A 19,929-nucleotide genomic window follows, 5' to 3' on the forward strand; every position below is an offset into this window, starting at 1 on the left:
AAGTATTAAGATTACTATTATTCCATATGATCTTAATTCAATAATAAATGATGAGGAGCTCGTTACAGAAATTATTAGGCAGACTGCTAATCAATGGGCAAGCTTGAACACAATGAAGCTCAAAGCAGCAACTGGGTCAGTGAGAGTGGTCTGAATGATCAAAGAGTAAGGGGGGACAAAATAGGAGAACCATGGGAAGTGCATAGGTCCAGACAGGCAGCTAGAAAGGGGACATTCAATACGGATAGTTTATTCAAGATGTGTGGAAGTGCCTGGAAGATGAGGGAGTACACCATGATGGAGAAAGCAATGAAATGCAAGTGCTCGTGACCATCAGTATTTCTTCTCCTGTGATGAATAGAGATCCTGAAAATTTATCTGAAGAAGGATGTAGATCACTGCTGAAGGAAGTGTCTTTTTGTGCCATCACCAATGCAGATTACAAAATACTTCCACACGCCACGGTAATATGTCCCACCTAATTCTTGTCATCCTATGGGGCAGGGCAGAGGGAGCTGACAGCCAAGGGACACATTTGGGTGACAAAGAGGGGATCCAGCAGAGACAAGGAGTCAAGGCAGTGGGGTGGGGGAGGCCAGGAGAAGCAGCCCAAGGGGTGCTGCTGCTTGTGAGGACACTTTTGTGCCAGCAGCCTGAGTGGGCAGCAGCTCTGTGGAGGCAAGGGGAGGCCAGGGACCACATGCCAAGAGCCCTCCTGCCAGCAGAGACGAGGCCGGGGCTGAGGCCAAGTGGAGAGGCAGGCCCAGGGCAGGGGGCTGCAAGGGCCATGCTGAGTTCCCTGCCCCTGCAGCAGCCGCGCTGGCCCTCAGCAGATGTGCTGGCCAGCATGCACGGGGAGGTCCTGGCGTGCATCAGAGAGCAGCAAGGAAGGCGCTGGAGAGGGCTGGGGTGAGGCAGGTGGCACAGCCCCATGCAGGGGCTGGCTGGGGGTCCCCTCTGCTGCAGCCACCACATGGAGCATGGCAGGAGGAGGGCACGCAGAGCTTGTGGCCACAGTGCAGAGCCTGGTCCTGGATGCTCCATGACTGCCTTGCAGGTCCTGGCAGGCTGCAGTGAGGGGACGAATGCCCTGGGCCCCCTTCCTGCTCTGCCCAGGCCAGCAAGGGCCCAGAATGGCCTCCTCTCCCCTGCCCCTGCAGCTCTGGGCTCCCTTTGTGCAGCCCTGGCTCTGCAGCACCAAGCCCTGCTGGGAGCCCTCCCCTAAATGCTTCCACCGCTCCCTGATGCTGCTGTTGCCTTGTACCGGGCACTGCCCAGTCCAGCCCAGCCCCTGTCCACCTCTCCCCACCTCCCAGCCCACCACAGCCCAGCCCAGCCCAGCCCAGCCCAACAGCCCAGTCTGGGCTGGCCCCAGGGCAGTGCCCACCACAGGCTGCTGCAGGGCTCTGGGCATGGCCACCACAGCTGCAGCCTCTCGCAAGGCACCACAGCTGCTGGGACAAAGGTGGCTCTGGGCCTCCCCAGCAACCCCAGGGCTGGGGGCAGCCATGGCTCGGGAAATGGAGGTCTGTGATGCTGCAGGAGTCCTGGTCTCTTGCCTGGGAGATCCCCAGCACACAGTGCCTGTGTCCCACAGGGCCAGCCCCAGTCCCAGGGCCAGCACAAGAGGCCTGGCCCAGGCACAGGGCAGCTCCAGATTCCCCTGCAGGATGACATTTGCCATCAGTCCCAGCACCTTTGGGACACTCCTAGGCTAGTAAAAGGCCAGCTACTATTTGCTGGCACCACAGCTGCTGGGACAAATGCAACTCTGGGCTTCCTCAGCAGCCCCCATGCTGGGGCCAGCCATGGCTCAGGAAATGGACGGACATTAGGCTGCATTCTTCTTCTCCAATAGTGAGAGGCAGCCCCAGAAGGCACCGGGGCCTCCTCACAATGCGGCAGCTGGGCTCTTGGCCCTGAGTCCCTCCTCCATGCTGGGGCTGCTCCACCTGCTGCAGAGGAGATGAGAAGAGACAGGTCCTGAGACCATTTAATATCTCATGGCTTCTTTATTGACTTCCTCTACACAGGAAGAGTGGTTCTTAAGGTACCGCAGATGACTGAGTCAAAATAAAAATCAACAGGTAGGAAGATAAGAAGAAACTTCTTTAAATAAAAATAATACTATCAGATGTTTGAAAAGTAATAATAAAGACAATTTCAAAATATTTTCCTAACATTTTGTGAAAAACCCTGTTACTACTTTTAACATGAGGGCATATTACTGATGCTTAAGAACAATTTATGCAAGTAATTTCCTTACTGCGTTCTTCAGTTCCTGGTTCTTCATGCTATAGATGAGGGGGTTCACTGCTGGAGGTACCACTGAGTACAGAAATGACACCAGAAGGTCCATGGATGGGGAGGAGATAGAGGGTGGCTTCAGGTAGGCAAACATGCCAGTGCTCACAAAGAGGGAGACCACGGCCAGGTGAGGGAGGCACGTGGAAAAGGCTTTGTGTCGGCCCTGCTCAGAGGGCATCCTCAGCACAGCCCTGAAGATTTGCACATAGGACAGCACAATGAAAACAAAACAACCAAATGTTAAAGAAAGACTAAAGACGAGTAGTCCAACTTCCCTGAGGTAGGCATGTGAACAAGAGAGCTTGAGGATCTGGGGGATTTCACAGAAGAACTGGTCCACAGCATTGCCTTGGCAGAGGGGCAGGGAAAATGTATGGGCAGTGTGCAGGACAGCATCAAGAAAGCCACTGCCCCAGGCAGCTGCTGCCATCTGGGCACAAGCTCTGCTGCCCAGGAGGCTCCTGTAGTGCAGGGGCTTGCAGATGGCAACGTAGCGGTCGTAGGCCATGACAGTGAGGAGGGAATACTCTGCTCCAAGCAAGAAGAATAAAAAGAAGACCTGTGCAGCACATCCTTCATAGGAGATGGCCCTGGTGTCCCACAGGGAATTGGCCATGGCTTTGGGAACAGTGGTGGTAATAGTGCCCAGGTCGAGGAGGGCGAGGTTGAGGAGGAAGAAGTACATGGGAGTGTGGAGGCGGTGGTTACAGGCTACGGCGGTGAGGATGAGGCCGTTGCCCAGGAGAGCAGCCAGGTAGATGCCCAGGAAGAGCCCGAAGTGCAGGAGCTGCAGCTCGCGTGTGTCTGAGAATGGCAGGAGGAGGAACTCACTCGTTGAGCTGATGTTGGACATGGAGGCTTTCCAAGCATGAAAAAATCATTAATAAATTAAAAATAATAATAAAATATTAAATTAAATTAATTAAATAAATAAAAAGCTTTAATAACGAAGACATACCGGAGAAAAACTTGTTCCATTTTTCATATAACCCCCCCTGAAAACAATTTTCCCCTTTCAGACAGCTGTTTAGCAGGTCACTTTCATATGCTCTGCTTTATGCTGCCTGAGGGTGTCCCTGGGAGCAGGGGACTCTGCTGTGGGCAATGCAGGAATGAGTCCTGCCCCGTAGCCAGAGGTAAAGAGGAACATGCAATAATCTCAGATTCAATCACCTCATGATAACGAACTTTTGTGTTGTTTGTATTGTTATTTTGTATTTCCTTATTGTTACTGATAATTCACCCAACTGCACGGCAAGGCTGTGGGGATTTATTTCTTGTTTTCTGTCTAGCTGCCCACCCCACTCCTGAGGACTTTTTCTAAGGCATAAATCCCGGGCAGTTCAAGTGAAACCTTGTGGATCCTCAGACACAAGGGATGGTGCCTTTAGTGCAATGTCCTTCAGATAGAACAGACAAGACTGGTCTCATTTGACCTGTGCCTCCTTTGACACTTTGTGGTGCAAGACAATTGCACTCAGAGGATCATATAGGCATAGAATGAATATCCTGACATGGAAAGGACCCACACGGATAACCAAATCCCACCCCTGAATTGGTACATGAACACCCAAAAATCTGTCCATATGCCTGAGGGGGTTGTCCAAATGTTTGTTGAATTCTGGCAGCCTGTGACCACTTCCCTGTGGTGCCTGTTCCAGTGCTTACAAAACCATGACAATGCTGGGAGTAAAGGAATCCAGGTTCAAAGGGTGCATCTCCAGACCCTGTCCCTGTCCCTGTACCCCCCTAACCAGCCAAGCACACTGAGGGCTCACTCTATGTGCATCTGAAAGCCCCATCCCCTACCAGCCTGGAAACAAGAACAGCAGCATCACGGCCAGGTGGAGAAGCCAGCAGGAATGCCAGCGTGCTGCTGCCAGGGGAGGCAAGGCCAGGGAGGGACAGACGGACACTCAGCAGACCCTTCTCTGCTGCAGCTCTGCCTGACGAGGAGTCAGCTCCTGCTGGGGACACCAGGGGCTTAGGGCAGAGGCTGTGCTGGTGGGACAGGAGAGCAGGAGGTGGCCCAGGGAAGGCACCTGCCCTGCAGGGGATGGCAGGGAGGTGCCTGAGCCCTCCCTCACACAGCATTTCTGGCAGCAGCTCCCTCTCCCTGCCTGCCCATGTCCCTGCTGGGAGCTGGTTCTGCGTCCACGTTTCCTCCCTGTCCATGTCCTGCAGACCCCATCTCACAAGCTGTGTGCTCAGATTCACTCAGATTCCCCTCCACTGCAGAAATCTGAATGCGCAGAATCCAGAAAAGCCTTTCCTTTCAAGTAAGCCAAGCCCCAGTCTTCCACTGGAAAGACCCCGTTATAAATGTTGTTCTCTAGAGCACCTTCTGCTCCTCACTGGAGAAACAGAGAAAACCATCCTGAGAGATGCTATCAGCCATAAGATGTGCCAGCTGTAGACGACCTCGTTGGGAACTGCATCTGCATTGTCCTGCTGCCAGAGACTCACAGTGCCAAGAGCCTGCAGATGTGTCCTGCCATACGCTGCCCTCTGTTGTTGCGCTCCTCACTGCCTCCAAGCCCTCTCTCCTTCTCTCCTCTCCCCGTGCCACCTGCAGTCAGAGCCCCCAGCCCTGCTGTGCTGTGTAGAGGAGCTGCTCCTGGGCAGAGCTGTCTCTCTGCAGTGCTGCCCACTTGCCAGAAGCTCCCCTTGGGCCCAGGAGCTTGGCCCAGCTCAGCAGCACAGCACCCGACCATGGCATCACTTGCTCTGTGCCATTGGGCTCCCTCGAGGTGCCCCCAGGGCCTCAGGGCTGACAACTCCTGAAGGCAGCAGAGTCTCTGCTGGGGTGTGGTGTTTGAAGCAGACTGAAGTCATCACTGACTGCTCTTTGCTGAACATGGGAGAGACAGATTTTACAAGTGTGATTTCTGCTGTTAGAGTGCTATTAATGTACTGCTGGTGTTCAGGAGCTTCCCCCTGCTCCAGGGCAGTCTAAATCAGTCCATGGCAAATGATAGGGCTGGGTTTCCATCCCTGGGGCAGTTGATTCCAGGTGAAGTGGACGCCACTCCAGATTAAAGCAAAATGTGGCCTGCATGCTGTTGGCAAAGGAGTTGTCCTGGTTTCAGTTAGAACAGAATTAATTTTCTTCCTAGTAGCTGGTGGAATGCTGTGTTTTGGCTTGGGATGAGAAGAGTGCTGATAACACCCCGATGTTTTAATTGTTGCAGAGCAGTGCTTATACTAAACCAAGGACATATCAGCTTCTTGCTCTGTCCTGCCAACAGGCAGGCTGGGGGTGCAGTAAGAGCTGGGAGGGGACAGACCCAGGACAGGTGACCCAAACTAGCCAAAGGGGTATTCCATACCATCTGACGTCATGCTAAACAATATACAGGGGTGGCTAGCTGGGGGGAGGGGGCCAGACTGCTCAGGGTTAGGCTGGGCATCGGTCAGCAGGTGGTGAGCAATTGCATTGTGCATCACTTGTTTGTACATATTATTAGTAGTAGTACTATTATCATCATTGTATTCTTCTTATTATTATTATTGTTATTATTATTTTTCCTGTCTTATTAAACTGTCTTTATCTCAACTCACGGGCTTCACTTTCCATTTCTCTCCCCTGTCCCAGAGAGGGAGGGGGGAGGGTGAGCGAACGGCTGCGTGGTGTTTAGCTGCCGGCCGGGTTAAGCCATGACAGGATTGGAGAAAAATGCTTTAGGGATATCAATCGTGGCATAGCAGTAGGCTGCTTTTGACTCCAGTTTGTATCAATGGGGGAGGGAGATATCATCCAGGATGCTGGGGATAAGGTATGGGATGACATGTCATCTCACTCACCCCAGCTAAACATTAGAGCCGACAAAGGATGCCCAGAGCCTAGAGAGAGAACAGAGCTTAACAGGAGAGCTACTGTAGGCCCACATGGATGAGTTAAAGTTGCCTCATCCAGAAAGGCAGATGCATTGGGAGTCCAACTCAAATGTTTCTATGTAAATGCACTCAGCATGGGGAATAAGGGGAACTGGAGATGTGTGTGCGGTTGCGGGGTTATAATCTCATTGCAATGACTGAGAGATGGTGGGACATCTCCCATGACCGGAATGTGGCCATGGACAGCTCTGTGATTTTAGTGAGGGCAGGCCAGGAAGGTAAGGTGTTGTAGTTGCTCTTTTTGTGAGTGAGCAACTGGAATCTATGCAGCTCTGCCTAGGAGGGGACAAAGTGCAAGTCTAGAGCCTATGGGTGAGGATTAAAGGGCAGGCCAACTGGGGTGATGGTGTGGTGGGTGTTTATTACAGGCCACCAGATCAGGAAGAGGAAGTGGATGAGGCCTTCTACAAGCAGCTGTGAGTTGCCTCACGTTCCCAGGCCCTGCTTCTTATGGGGGACTTTATGCATGCAAATATTTGCTGAGGAGACAACACAGCTCAGAAAAAATGGTCCAGGTGGTTGCTACAGACCACTGCAGATAACTTCTTGATGCAGGAAGAAAGTAAGCCAACAAGGAGAAGGGTGCTGTTGGACCTGGTGCTAACAAAAAGAGATGGTCTAATTGGAAACATGAAGGTTGAGGGCAGTCTTGGCTGCACTGATGTTGGAGTTCAAGATCCTGAGAGGAGGGATCAGGCCAAAAGAAGGACTGCAAGCCTGGATTTCAAGAGAGTTAACTTTGACCTCTTCAGGGACCTAATTGGAAGAATCCCCTGGGCCAGGGCCTGAGAGGGAAAGGGGGTCCAGGAGAGCTGGCTGATATTAAAGAACCACTTCCTCCAAGCTCAGGGTTGGTGCATCCTTATAAGAAAGAAGTCGAACAAGGGGGGCAGGAGACCTCCGTGGATGGGCAAGGAGCTCTTGGGAAAACTTAAACAGGAGAAGAAAGCATACATGATGTGGAAGAAGGAACAGGCAACTTGGGTGGAATTTAGGAACATTGTCAGAGAATGCAGGGGTGCAATGAGGAAGGCCAAGGCCCAGTTAGAATGCAATTTAACGACAGACATCAAGGATAACAAGAATGGATTCTTCAAATACATCAGCAGCAAAAGGAAGACTGAGGGAAATGTGAGTGCTCAGCTAAAGGAGGTGGGTACCTTGGTGATGGTGGATACACAGAAGGCAGAGTTACTGAATGCCTTCATTGCTTTGGTCTTCACTGCTAAGGCTAGAACCCAAGCACTACTGAGCCTTGAAACAACAGGGAAAACCTGGAGGGTAGAAGACTTTCCCCATGTTAAAGGGGATTGGGTTAGAGGTTATTTAGGCAAGTTGGACACCCAGAAATCTATGGGCCTCAATGGGATGCAACCGAGGGTGCTGAGGGAACTGTCAAAGATTATTGCTAAGCCTCTCTCTATCATCTTCAAAAGGTCTTGGATAAGCACATGGAGGAAAAGAAGGTGATCAGAAGCAGTCAACATGAATTCAAGGGGAAGTTCTGTTTGACCAACCTGATAGCCTTCTACATTGAGGCTAATGGCTGGCTGGATGAGGGAAGAGCAGTGGATGTTGTCTACCTTGACTTCAGCAAGACTTTAGACACTGTTTTCCATAACATCCTCCTGGGCAAGCTCTTGGATTGTGGGATCCATGAGCGCACAGTGGGGTGGATCGAGAACTGGCTGAATGGCAGAGCTCTGTGTTGTGCTCAACAGTGCCCCCAGGGGTCAGTACTGGGTCCAGTGCTATTCTACTTATTAATCAGTGACCTAGATGAAAGGGCAGAGTGCACCCTCAGAAAGTTGGTGGGCAATACAAAGCTTGTCAAAGTGGCTGGCACATCAGAGGCCTGTGTGGCCACTCAGAGGGACCTGGACAAGCTGGAGAGCTGGGCACAGAGGAACCTCACTGAGGTTCAACAGGAGATAGTGCGGGGTCCTGCACCTGGGGAGGAACAACCTGAGGCACCAGTACAGGTCGGGGGCTGACCTGGTGGAGTGCAGCTTTGTGGAGAGGGACATGGGAGTTGTGGTGGAGAAGTTAACTGTGAGCCAGCAATGTGCCCTTGTGGCCAAGAAGGCCAATGACGTCCTAGCTTGCATCAAGAGGAGTGTGGACAGCAGGTCGAGGGAGGTCATCCTCCCCCTCTGCTCAACCCTGGTGAGGCCACAACTGGAGTATTGTGTCCAGTTCTGGGCTCCCCAGTACAAGAGGGATATAGAACTTCTAGACAGGGTCCAGTGTAGAACCACAAAGATGATTAAGGTATTGTAACATCTGTCCTGTGAGGAAACTCTAAATAAGCTTGGTCAGTTTACCCTAGAGAAGACGATGTTATAAATCGCTCAGTCCCAAAATAGGATTAAAATCAAAGTTTACAATTTATTAAAAGAATAGAGGTAAGCAAACAGCGCTGGGTGCGTCGGGAGTCTCCGTTCCACCTAGACGCACACCAGTTATATCAAGTAGCTGATTTTTATGCTCCTAGGCTGATACATATTCATTACAACTTCTAAAAAAAACGGGTTATTATAATTGGCTTCCAGGATCCAAACCCTCCTACTGGAGCATGCGCATCAGTCTCCAGTGGTCCCCCTGGGGGTCTCTGGGGGTCTTTCATGCTGAAGGCTCGTAGTCTTCCTCTCTAAGTTTTTTTCTTGTCCTTCCCCTTTGTACTCCTTGGCAGCATGTCAAAAGCTTACACAGCGTCCCCTGCAAGTTTTGTCTCCTAGCTGTCCTTCAGCTTCTTTTTTCTTCTCCTTAATCTCCTGGCCACCTGGCCAGATATCAGGGGCTTGCATAGTGTCCCATTCAGAAGCCATAACAGTCACTAGTTGTTAGCAGTTGTTCTGAAACCCCCAGACATCAGAGACTTCAAAGAAAGAACATACAAACACAAATAGCTCTCTTATTGACACTTCACGAGTAGTTAAAACATTCCTCACAGGCCATTCACAGGGACACTCCAGTCACATCTATAGCAGTGTTAAATCAACCACAAAGAAGGCAAAAAGGCTGTAACTGTTAGGAATAAGAGTTCGGAATCAGTAACAAAAGCAAATAGGCTCATGGATTTGAGGAATATTTCTGAAGATTTGATAATTTGACTATAATGAGGGGCAGACTGGGACACTGGGAGGAAAGGGAAGAAACCACATCTGTGTAAGAATTAAATTGCCAGTACAGGACCCAGAGACAGACAGAACTGCTCCCTAGTGACACGAATTCCTTTGCAAGGTACAAGAACTATATACATTAACCATTCTGTTTTTCTTAGACTTGTGGTTATACAAGGGTATGTAAGGCAGAAGGTCACATTCATCATACCATGTGGCCCTAGCATTGTTCCATACTGACACGAATCAGTTGAACGTATCTCACAACGAGATTGAGAAGGGATCTTATCAGCCTTTAGAAATTCTTGATGGGACAATGTAAAGTGGATGGGGCCAAGCTCTTCTCAGTGGTGGTGAGTGATAGGACAAGGGGTAATGGGTGTAAATTGAATGACAGGAGATTTCATTGTCATATGAGGAAGAACTTCTTTACAGTTCGGGTGAGAGAGCACGAGAACAGACTGCCCGAAGAGGCTGTGGAGTCTCCTTATTTGGAGATACTCAAAATCCACCTGGATGTGATCCTGTGTAACATGCTCTAGGTGAGCCTGCTGGAGCAGGGGCGTTGGAACAGATGATCTCTGGAGGGCCCTTCAACCATTCAGTAATTCTGTGAAATAAATAAAAACATGTTGTGTTGTTGTTGGTGTGTAAGAAGTCTTCATTTTCAGAATTTTGTAGATTGTCTAGAAGATCTCATGATTTTTTTCATAGGTCTGGGACATGTCCCAGCAAGATGAGGACACTCCCTCTATGCAAATATAAATGTGTATAGATATTTCCAAAAATGCATATCCTCCCAATAACTTAAATGGAAATATTATATCTCCCAAACATACTTACATTGGCACATTTCACATCTACATTTCATATCTAAATGGATTTGGGAGAAATAAAGTCTTTAGAGGTTGAATAGATCCTGCCTTTACTTCTTTGCCATTGGGCTACAGCTGGTAGCAGTTTCCTCATGTCACCTCTGTTTATGACCCAGAGAAATCTGACACCAAAAATGTCACCAAAAACTGACATTTTTGGAGGTTACTCTGGCACCTCCAATGTCACCTGGTGTCTGCATCTCAGCAGCTCCCTCCTGCCCTCCACCTCCATTCGATGTGCTAGGAGCAGAGACACACAGCTGACATGCAGATGTCTGGTGTGCGCCCATCTAAACCACGGCAAGAGGAAATGGCTGTGGAATTCCATGAGGCATGGGAGAGGCATCTAAGCCCCCTCTAGCCTCTGGACAGCAAAAAAAAAAAAGGAGGTGCCTTGCTTGATTCAGATGGAACACTTCCCTCAGCAGGGGGAAGGCAGATCTCTCCTTGTCCTTGTGTGGGTGCCCTGCCTAAAACCAAGACTTGAAAAGGTGCTTCTTGGACCTCATATTTTTTCTGATATGAGGAATGACAGTGCTGGAAATCAGTTTCCTTCCCCAATGCAGGGAAGGAACATCAGTGACTGCTTCAGTCAGATTCCAAGTCCGTTCCCCTGGAGGCCCAGGGACTTGTCAAGAGCTCCCTGTGCTGCTGAGCTGGGCCGGGCTCCTGGGCCCAAGGGGAGCTCCTGGCAAGCGGGCAGCACTGCAGAGAGACAGCTCTGCCCAGGAGCAGCTCCTCTGCACAGCGCAGCAGGGCTGGGGGCACTGCCTGCAGGGGACAAGGGACAAGGGCGGCTGAGAGAAGGGAGGGAGATGTTAAAGGCAGTGTGGAGGGGGGATGCTGAGAGCTCACTGCGGGAGAAATCTTCAGAGCCCTGAACAGGGTAAGTCTCTGGCTGCAGGGCAACACAGATGTTGTTCCTGGTGCCATCTCCAGATTTGCTGGCAAATCCCACAGCCTGTAGGAGCTTTCAGAAGGACTCTCAGAGCTTCTATGGAGAAGAAAATGACAAGTTCCAGAGCAGGGACTACCTGCCAAGGCTGTCAGAGGGACAGGACACGAGGGTTCCGTCTCATGGGGCTGGCTGTAGGCTGTGTAGCCACGGTGCAGGCAGGAGTGGCCAGGGCTGTGGTGCAGAGCAGGGTCCCTACTGTGCCCCAGGGGCTATGTGCTGGGGCAGGGCCTCTGACGCCTTCCAGGCTCAGCACTCAGCTAGCCTGGAGAGCTGCCCAGGGCACTGTGGGGAGAAGCGGTGGGTGGAAGTTTATACCTCTAGTACTTTGTCCCGTTCAGCACTCCCCCGTACAAGAGAGACATAGAACTACTGGAGCAAGTTCAGAAGAGGGCTACTAAAATGAGATTATTAGATGACTGTAGCTCCTGTTGTATGAGGACTGGGTGAGAGAGCTGTGCCTCTTTAGCTTTGAAAATAGAAGAATGAAGGGAAACCTCATTAATGTATATGAATATCTGAGGGGAGGGTGTTGAGAGTGTGGAGCAAATTTCTTTTCATTTGTGCCCAAAGACAGCACGAGAGACAATGGGCACAAACTGAAGCACAGGAAGCTCCAGCTGAATATGAGGGAGCACTTCTTTACTGTGAGGGTGACAGAGCCCTGGAATGGGTTGCCCAGAGAGGTTGTGGAATCTCCTCCTCAGAAGATATTCAAAACCTGCCTGGGTACCATTCTGTGCAATGTGCCTTAGGCGATCCTGCTTGGTGGGGGGATTGGACTAGATGATCTTCAGAGGTCCATTCCAACCCTGGACATTGTGTGATTGTGTGAAGGAGGTCTCCCGACATGGCAGGACCTTGCTGCTGCCCAGAGGTTGCTGCCTAAGGCAGGCTGCTCACAGCTCCACAGCACCCCAGGGCATCTCGGGGGGAGATTCTTGACAGGGAAGACCAAGGCAGGAGCTTCCTGAAGGGAAAGCACTCTCTAGGATCTCTGCTTTCACTTTCCTGCTAAGTGGACAATCACCGGGATCGTAATGGAATTGTCAGGTTTGTATCAGTGACTGAACCTCAGAGATCATTACACTGAAATAGAATTGCGGGTCTGTGAGAAACCTTCTAATTTCCCTTCACAGCCATTAGCCTACAGACAGCACCAAAAACATCTTCATTGTTTCTTGTGGGATTGTGGGATATCCTGCTCAACACTTGCAAACAGGTAGATGCCTCTGGCTAGTGGGCACCTGAGATATGTCTCTCGTGCTATTTACCAGACACTGTAGGAAAGTACAAACTCCTGCTGAGCCCAGAGAGGATCTGCCCGATCTCTGAGACAACTTTAAACTCAAAAAAAAAAAAAAAAAAAAAAAAAAGAGCTCACAAGAAAGAGGCAGCGTGTCTTGTTGAGCAGCTTTCTGTGAAGAATGGTAGAGGTTTTGCTCGGATAAGTCTCTAACTTATCGCTGTCTTTTCCTCCACAGATAGGCAACCATGTGCAGAGGCAGCAAATGTCCAACAGCAGCTTCCCCACAGAGTTCCTCCTCCTGCCATTTGCAGACACACGCGAGCTGCAGCTCCTGCACTTCGGGCTCTTCCTGGGCATCTACCTGGCTGCCCTCCTGGGCAACGGCCTCATCCTCACAACCATAGCCTGCGACCACCACCTCCACACCCCCATGTACTTCTTCCTCCTCAACCTCGCCTTCCTCGACCTGGGCACTATTACCACCACTGTCCCCAAAGCCATGGCCAATTCCCTGTGGGATACCACGACCATTTCCAATGCAGGTTGTGCTACCCAGGTGTTTATGTTTGCTTTCTTTCTCACAGCAGAGTTTTATCTTCTTACCATCATGGCTCATGATCGCTATATGGCCATCTGCAAACCCCTGCACTACGGGACAATAATGGACAGCAGAACCTGTGCCAAAATGGCAGCAGCTGCCTGGGGCAGTGGTGTTTTCAATGCTGTGCTGCACACTGCCAATACCTTTTCCCTCCCCCTCTGCCAAGGTAATGTCCTGGACCAGTTCTTCTGTGAGATTCCCCAGATCCTCAAGCTCTCCTGCTCAGGTGCCTACCCCAGAGAGATTGGCCTTGTTATGTTCAGTTCTTGTTTATTTTTTGGGTGTTTTGTTTTCATTCTTTTCTCCTATGTACAGATCTTCAGGGTCGTGACTAGGATCCCCTTGGAGCAGGGCCAGCACAAAGCCTTTTCCACGTGCCTCCCTCACGTGGCTGTGGTCTCCCTGTTTCTCAGCACTGCCATTTTAGCCTACATGAAGCCCCCCTCCATGTCCTCCTCCTCCCTGAATCTTTTGTTGGCAGTTCTGTATTTGGTGTTGCCTCCAGCAGTGAACCCCCTCATCTACAGCATGAGGAACAAGGAGCTCAAGGATGCCATTTGGAAACTGATGACTCAAGGTTTTTCAGAACCAATTAAATGCCTGCCTTCTTTGGTATATCAGTCATAATCCAACTCAATACAGGACCAGATATAATTCTTTTTCTTTGTTTTTCTTTACTTCTAATATAGTTTTCCACAAAGAAATGTTTTTCAAACCCTTCCATTTCAGTATCTACCTTGGGTGTCTCCGAGACTTGGTATAAGTTAGGTGTATTTATAGTGTGTTTGAGAGGTATTTAAATAAAAATAAAAAAAAAAAAAGACCCTTCTGTGACTTGCTTGCTTGAGATCCTTCCTCAGAGACATGTGGTGGAGCTGCAGGGGGACTTGTCTGTGTTCAGAGGTGGAAGGGGAGAAGAGTCCTGGCACAGCAACACTGCCAGAGAGCCCCAGGGCTTGGTCTTTCCTGAGCTGCTCCCCTTTTCACCTCCCACACTCTCTTTTGGAGTCTTTGTGTTATTATGAGGACTGATTGCTCTAGTCGCTTGCTCACTGTGCTGCTGTGTGGCAGTCATGTGTCCAAAGGCAGGGCAGGCCAGAGGCACTTCTCTAACACAGCTGGCTCCGTACCAGCATCTCCAGCATAAAGGGGGATCGGCTGAGGGCAGTGCCTAACGGCTCAGCTCTTCTCCCAAAGCTGGTCTCATGGATATTTCAAAGGGACGGACTTGGACGAGGCTCCATGCTTTGTTTATTTCTCTTCTATTAATCTCTTACTCTGAAGATGGCCAGGTATCTGTGCACATCCTCCATGGCCAAAGAACCACTTGTGTGGGAGGCAGTCAGTGGCAGTGTCCCCCTCGAGCTAGCTCTGCTTTCCCAGCCTGACCAGCACGGCCCTGCAGAGTGCCCGCATGGCTCCACGGAACACAACCCCCTTACTATGCAGAGCAGCACTGCCAGCTCAGGGAATGTGGGCAGCATGGGAAGGGGCTGCAGGAATGACTCCTCAGGTCAGCCCGGACGTGCTGGGCTGGGGCAAGGCTGTGTGGGACATGGGGTGTCTCAGGAGCAGAGCAGGGCTCTGTGTGTGTGCAGTGGTGCTGCCTGAGGAGCCCCAGGGCCAGCAGTGTGGTGCTGTGCTGTGCTGTGCTGTGGAGTGAGGCTGGGCTGGGGGGCTGCAGGCTCCCTGTGAGAGGGAAAAGGTTTGGAGGCAGGGTGGAAAGGAGGGAGAGGAAATTGCAGTAGAAGAGAGGCAACCATTCATCTCCCGTTCTCCATTTTCTGCTTTGGAGCCATCCCAGCCTGAGCTGTTCTGCTGGGATGGGCTGGGCTGTGAAAAGGTCAGGGAATTTTGGAGAGCTGGGGAGGGTCTGGACTGGGCTGGCCACCTGGTAGGAAAAGGGAGGACCAGAAGTGCAGAGGCTGGGCTGGGCTCTTGTTCTCTGGACACTCTGGCAGATGCTGCCCCAGGACAATGGTCCCAGAGCAGCCCCTCACAACCACCATCGCGAGCACCAGGCTCTCGCCCTAGCTCACACAGGTGGTTTGTTCCTCCAGCTACGAACACTAAATGACTACATCTGAAGTCCATGTTTGTCTTGTCCATCTGAGAAAGCCTATGATGTGGGTGTGGTGAGATGAACTTGAATGAGCCCAAGTGCCATCAGCTGTTTCTTAAGGGTGCCATCATATCCAGTGGGACAGACAGAGACTCAAGGTCAATTCCCATTTGGAGGTATGGTCTTCTTGAAAACCAGCTAAATAAAGCAATGCATCATGAAAAAAACAGCTGAATAAAGCAATGCAGTCACAAGTGGTGCCCCTCAGGGGCCGGTCTTGGGCCCAATGTTTTTCAACATCTTTATCAATTACATAGATGATGAAATCAAGTGCACCCTCAGCAAGTTTGCAGATGACACCAAGCTGAGTGGTGCGGTCGATACAGTGGAAGGAAGGGATGCTATCCAGAGGGACCTGGACAGGCTGGAGAAGTGGGCCCATGAGAACCTAATGAGGTTCAAGAAGGCCAAGTGCAAGGTGTTGTACTTGGGCTGGGGCAATCCCCAGTATTTATATCGACTGGGAGAAGAAGAACTTGAGAGCAGGCCTGCACAGAAGGACCTGGGGGTCCTGATGGACAAGAAGATGGGCATGAGCCAGAAGTGTGTGCTTGCAGCCCGGAAGGCCAACTATGTCCTGGGCTGCATTAAAAAAAGGGGAGTCCAGCAGGGAGAGGGAGGTGATTGTCCCCCTCTACTCTGCTCTTGTCAGACCCCACCTGGAATACTGTGCGCAGGCCTGGGGCCCCCAGCACAAGAAAGAATGTGGAGATCTTGGAAGGCGTCCAGAGGAGGAACTACGAAGATGATCAGAGGGTTGGAGCACCTCTCCTATGCAGAAAGCACCTCTCCTATGCCTCATTGCAGCAATCCAGTACATAAAGGGCGTGTATAAACAGGAGGGGGAACGCCTGTTTACATGTGTTGATAGGGATAGGACAAGGGGGAATGGTTTTAAACTAAGGCAGGGGAGATTTAGGTTAGAAATTAGAAGAAAGTTTTTCACTCAGAGGGTGGTGAGGCACTGGAACAGGTTGTCCAGGGAGGCTGTGGATGTCCCATCCCTGGGGGCATTCAAGGTCACCCTGGATGCAGCTTTGGGCAGCGAGCTCTAGTGGTTGGCAACCCTGCCCAGGGCAGCAGTGCTGAAACTAGATGGTCTTTAAGGTCCTTTTCAACCCAGACCATTCTAGGATTCTATGATTCTATGACTTTCACACCAACTCCTTTGCTGAAGAGTTCTTGTCTTTTTCCTAAACTATATATACAGTTCTTGATTCACTTTTCCACAAAGAGGTGGTCATTTCTTTCAGTATGACCTGGACTTGCTAAAGGCAGAATTGGGAAACGTGAGTCTGGACATGTGGGAGGCCTTCTGAAGCATGAGCTGGTTGGCAGGCACAGTACCTGAGGGATTGTGCAGGGCATCCCCTGGACCCAGTGCTCCTGGGTGCGTGGGGAAGAGGCCTCCTGAGCACAACAGCTCCTTGTAGCCCTGTGGATGCTGGCTGTGAGGTCACTTCTGTCCCAGCACCTGGCTGGCCAACAGCAGGAAGGAAGAGCCTCTGAGGTCATAAAGGTCATCAGAAAGCTGCCCCCAACAGTATGACACATTTGGGGAGGTCAGGGGAAATTTGGGAGAATACAGCTAGGAGATTTGTGGGAGAGAAGATTGGCTTGGCTAATAGAAAGGAAAGATTTTGAAGAGGTAAGAGGGGTTCAGGTAAGGCTGATGCTGCAGCAACACTTACTAGGAAAACTTTCACGTCAAGCCCTGGCAATATTTCTAACCAGGAACATTAAAACCTAGTGATACCCTAATTGCTATGCTTCACCATGGAAGGAATCTAATCCCTTACGTCAAAACCTACCTTTATATTAAACCCAAAACACATCAGCTGTTACGGTTAATCTTAATCTATTGCTTTTACTAATCCCTAGCCCTTAATCGCTAACATTAAATTGCCATCCTTAACACCAACCCTCGTCCCATAACAAAGCACATAATGAAACCCTAACCAGAGATCTAGCTCATACCGTAAACATTGACTGTCTACCCAAAGCAGAACTCAGAAGCATCCCTCTAAAACGCTGTTCAATCCCTAACCTGGAAGGCAAAATCTAATCCCTAAACCCTAACCTGAACACCTGATCCTCACATACCTTGTTCTTGCACTCTTATCACAAAATTGAAGTGGTTTCACCCCATGAGGCTAGGAAGGGTTGGAGAGGTCCTGCAGCAATTGCTTGGTCTTGGAGGAGGTGACATGGATCTGCTCAGGTCATAGGGCTCAAGGAGGAGATGGGTGGGGATTCTCTGCTGAGGTCAGCTGTGCCTCAGGATCTCAGGAGGCAGCAGGAGGCCCATGGCTGTGCAGGTGGGTGTCGGGGAACTTCTGCCTGAGGGCCTGATGTGCCACCTTCAGGCACATGGCTGCTGTATGCATGTGGCATTTAAGTTGTCATAAGGAACTAAGGAGCCGCAGACATGCAGCTAGTGTCAATATTTATCTCAAAGTCATTCCTAACCTAGTACCTAACAGAGCTTGCATGTAGTAGTCTGCTCTCCATCAGAGAAGCTGAAAGGCCATCAGGAGCTCTATGGCCTTGGATGATGACAAAGACCTTGCTTTTATTGCATTAGGTGCTGGGCGTCAAGGAGGGTGCCAGTTTTGGATGTCCTTATAGGGTGTCCAATCAGAAACAGTTGGCTTTAGTGGGGACTGTGAGGTCACTTTTGTCTCTGCAGCCGAGAGGCCAGCAGCAGGAGCATGGCTGGGCAAGGCACTTGGAGGTCCCATCTTTCTGAAGTAGCTATCAGGTCAACCCTTGCCTCTTGGCTGCCAGATGGGCTTTTAGGCTCACATCTCCCAGTGACTCTCACAGGCCAGCAGAAGGCACCTGGCTGGCATGGTGCTTGTGTGATGCCCTCTGCCCAAGTACCTGAAAGGCCCATGCAGTAATGGCCTTGGTTGTGTTTTTTTAAGTGTATTGTGCCTGAGTATATGACTGGAGAGAGACAGGCATGTGGCTTGGTTTCTTCTTTCTGAGGAACTGAAAAGCCAGCAGGAAGCCCACGTGGCCCGGAAGATCATGGTGAGGTTCCTTGTGTCTGGTCAGCTGACAAGCCACAGAAAAGCTGATGGGTGAGGAGGATTCCTGCATAAAGAAAGGTTTTTGAAGTGTTGGAACTTTCCTTGGTCATGGGAAACAGCATGTGAGAGAAAACCTGCCTTAAAGGAAAGCTTGGGTGCTGGAGATAAGGCTTGAGAGACAAGATAAGATAGTGGAAGGGATGTGGAAAATTGTCAGAGATGACCTGGAGGGAATCTCTTACCCCTCCATGACATAGTGTTTCAGGGCACAGCTGGAGAGGGTACAGACATCAATGAAAGCACGGAAATGTCAAGGGGTGAGCAAGATGGGAAAGCAAGATGGATGTTTGTAACATGCAGTGAAACAGGGGCAGGTGCGGAACAGCATAGGACAGCCAGCAGTGGAGAGGGACAAGGGCACTGGGAAGGCGAAACATAGCCAGGAAAACCAAGGTCTTGTCCCCTTGGCTAAGGCAGGTGTCTCTGCCACTGAGGCCTAGGAGGAGACACGTTGTCTTCTTACCACTGGGCCTTTATCCCCACTTTGCACATCCAAAGGGAGGCCAGGAAGTGTCACACAACTGTCTTTCACTTGGCACTGCATACCACACATCCCACTCCCCGAGGAAGAGCCCAGAGCCCTATGTGAGGGACAGGACCTCTCTGCCCAGGCCTGGCAGCAGGCCTTGGCCTTTCTGCTTGATGAAACAAACCTAGCATTTTCTCAGCCTCAGAGCCACCTGCACAGGGCCTTTGCCTACCTGTAATCATGGCCTCCTATTTCCAGCTCTAAGGAGTCCATTGGTCTTTGTCAGAAATGGCCCTTTGCAGGGCCTGAAGCTGTAGCCTGTGGAGAGGAGCCCACGCAGGAGCAGGATCCAGGAGCTGCTGCCCATGGAGGACCCTGGTTGGAGCAGTGTGCTCCTGAGGGATGGACCCCGTGGTACGGACCCATATCTGGAGCAGTTCTCGAGAAGCTGTTGCCTGTGGGAAGCCCATGCAAGATCTGTTCTGGAAGGACAGCATCCTGTGGAAGGGACCCCACGTTGGAGCAAGGGAAGAGAGTGACAGATGAGGAGAAGTGGAGATGAAATGCTATAGACTGACCGCAGCCCCCATTCCCCCATTGAAGAGGGTGGATCAGGGGAAGGTGTTTCTGGGTGTCTTTACTTTGTTTCTCACCTCTCTAGTTTGTTAGTAATAGGCAATAAATTTTACTATCTGTCTCCTCACTCTGAGTCTGTTTTGCCCATCAAAATAATTGCTGAGTGATCTCCCTGTCCTTATCTCAACCTTTGAGCCCTTTGCATCTTATTTTGTCCCCCTTTCCCTTTGAGGAAGGGGAAGTGATATAGTGGTTGTGTTGGAGCTCAGCCACACACCCAAGTAAAACCACCACAGCTTGGAAGAGGTGATCCATGAAGACCAAGCAGCTTCCTTGGGCCCCTCTCCCCTGAAGGGCTTTGTCCCATGGGACTCTACAAAGGAGATGCCCAAAGAGGCCAAAGTCTTCTTTCCTGAAGTCCAGGGTAGTGAGCCTGCTGTGCTCCCTCCTTGCTGCACTTAGCATCCTAAACTGCACCATTTGACAGCCACTGCAGCCCAGGCTGCCCTTGAGCTTCACATTCCCCACCAGCCCCTCCTTCTTGCTGAAAACGAGGTCCACCATAGCACTTCTCTCCGCTATCAATGGAAGAAGGAAGGTATCATTAATGCATAACAGGACCTTCCAGGATTGACTATGCCCTGCTGTGCTGTCCCTCCAG

At 50.7% G+C, this 19,929-nt stretch overlaps 1 protein-coding gene across 1 annotated transcript; it reads right to left on the reverse strand.

The window, feature by feature from the left end:
* Positions 1-2,245: 2,245 nt before the first annotated feature.
* LOC311216436 (olfactory receptor 14J1-like) lies at positions 2,246-3,160 on the reverse strand (the record flags this gene model as incomplete). The annotated part of the gene is made up of 1 exon (XM_084297971.1): positions 2,246-3,160. The coding sequence occupies one exon, from the start codon at positions 3,158-3,160 to the stop codon at positions 2,246-2,248; it is 915 nt and encodes a 304-aa protein (XP_084154097.1).
* Positions 3,161-19,929: the final 16,769 nt, after the last annotated feature.

Source organism: Netta rufina (genome assembly GCF_964035555.1).
Source record: "Netta rufina genome assembly, chromosome: 18".
NCBI classification, from domain to species: domain Eukaryota; kingdom Metazoa; phylum Chordata; class Aves; order Anseriformes; family Anatidae; genus Netta; species Netta rufina.